Source organism: Colobus angolensis, unplaced genomic scaffold (genome assembly GCF_000951035.1).
Source record: "Colobus angolensis palliatus isolate OR3802 unplaced genomic scaffold, Cang.pa_1.0 Scaffold468, whole genome shotgun sequence".
Lineage (NCBI taxonomy): Eukaryota > Metazoa > Chordata > Mammalia > Primates > Cercopithecidae > Colobus > Colobus angolensis.
This window is the reverse complement of record NW_012118132.1, coordinates 579,099-580,994: the sequence shown is the minus strand read 5'-3', so window position 1 is coordinate 580,994 and position 1,896 is coordinate 579,099. Positions and strand designations below refer to the sequence as shown.

Here is a 1,896-nt window from a genome sequence, read left to right as displayed (position 1 = left end):
TTTTTTGGTAGAGACGGGGTTTCACCGTGTTAGCCAGGATGGTCTCGATCTCCTGACCTTGTGATCCGCCCGTCTCGGCCTCCCAAAGTGCTAGGATTACAGGCTTGAGCCACCGCGCCCGGCCAAAAAATGTGATTTTTAATAACTGGTGGTGTGTCTGATGGTTGAATGGTGGGGAGAGGTCAGTTTGGAGGGTCATAGGAGTCCAGCTGGAGTCATAGGGACTTGGATTATTGTAGTGCAGAGGAATTCAGTCCTGGACATGTTCTGCATGGAGAAGCAGTAGCATCTGGGGATAACATGTACATCTCTTTCCAGCCTGGCTGTGTGGGGCGTTTTGTAGTGGTGGTAACCCTTCTGCTCGCGCCCTCTCTACCAGGCAGCCTGCCACCTCTCATCGTGTATGACCGGAACGGATTCAGAATTCTGCTCCACTTCTCCCAGACGGGAGCCCCCGGGCACCCAGAGGTACAGGTGCTGCTCTTGACCATGATGAGCACGGCTCCCCAGCCTGTCTGGGATATCATGTTTCAAGTGGCTGTGCCAAAGGTGAGTCATCTGTTGTGGATTTCTCAATAATGGCTGTCGTTTTTGAGTGCCAAGTTCTTTGCTGGGACTTACATGTCGAGTGTCAAGGAAAGAATCTTCACTCAAACTAACTGAAGATAAAGTGGGAATGTAATGGCTTACTTGACTGGGGATTCCTGAATATCTGGCTTCAGATATGAGTGGATCCAGATAGGTTCTTAAACGATGCCTTAAGAGTCTGTATCTCTTGACTCTGCTTTTCTTTGTCTCCATTCTGACAGTTTCTCCACAAAGCAGGAAAGTGGCTACCCACAGCTCCAGGGTTGCATGGTCCTTAACCCTCTTTATCTCAGAAACTCTCACCAGGCATGAAGCATGTATACTGATTACCCAGGAAAGGGCTCTGATTGGCCTTGTTGGTGTTACTTCCATACCTTGGACCAGGAACTTGTGTCCTGGGATATGAGGCACTTGGCCAATGTGAGCTAACATATCCACTCCTTTTCAAAGGAAGTGGGGCCCTACTGCTTCACAGCCACCCCACAGTCACAGGGGAAGGGGCCCATCCTGAAAGGAAAAGATTCAAGACAGACAAAAATATGACATGCGGTCTCTACTTCTCATGGTAGTCCTGTAGGGAATGTTCTGCTACTACCTGTTGTATAAGTTAACCCAAGACTCAGAAATTAAATATTTTACTCAAGGTCACAGAGCTAGTGAGAAGCAGTTAGAATTCAACCCAAGATGTGCCCTGGCTGTTGATGTTGCTTCTCAGATGCCAGTTATTGACCACACAACTCCAGATCCATTCTGTGTGTGGAAGGAAAGGCCTCTTAGATCCTTTTAACAATTAGTGGGAGTCTGTCTGCTTGGGCTCCCATCGGTGCCTTGGGGTACCACGTCTAAGAGGGCCGTTTTCTCTTGGAGGGGTGTTGGGGAGGTCCAGCTCCCCCTCACCTGATCTTCATCCTGGAAGCTGTGGTTAGGAATGAGTTACATGTTGGTTTTCTTCCCCCATAGTCAATGAGAGTGAAGCTGCAGCCGGCATCCAGCTCCAAGCTTCCTGCATTCAGTCCTTTGATGCCTCCAGCTGTGATATCTCAGATGCTGCTGCTTGACAATCCACACAAAGTATGTTCCAGTGTCTGTGGTAGCAGGGAGATGGGGGCCCCTGAACTGTAAGGGGAGGTAACTTTGTGGGTAGAGAGAGGCACATTGAGGCCTTGCTGTAAAGTCTCTGGTTTGCCGGGCGCAGTGGTTCACCCAAGTAACCCCAGCACTTTGGGAGGCTGAGGCAGGTGGACACCCTGAGGTCAGGAGTTTGAGACCAGCCTGGCCAACATGGTGAAACCCCATCTCTACTAAAAA

At 49.8% G+C, this 1,896-nt stretch overlaps 1 protein-coding gene across 1 annotated transcript in view; it reads left to right on the top strand.

Moving 5' to 3' along the window:
* Window positions 1-1,896, top strand: part of GGA2 (golgi-associated, gamma adaptin ear containing, ARF binding protein 2) — a 43,969-nt gene that overhangs the window by 31,364 nt on the left and 10,709 nt on the right. Inside the window, exons 14-15 of the mRNA XM_011958327.1 lie at window positions 380-549; window positions 1,549-1,659. Coding sequence (XP_011813717.1) covers window positions 380-549; window positions 1,549-1,659 — 281 coding nt within the window. The remainder of the gene's footprint in view (window positions 1-379; window positions 550-1,548; window positions 1,660-1,896) is intronic.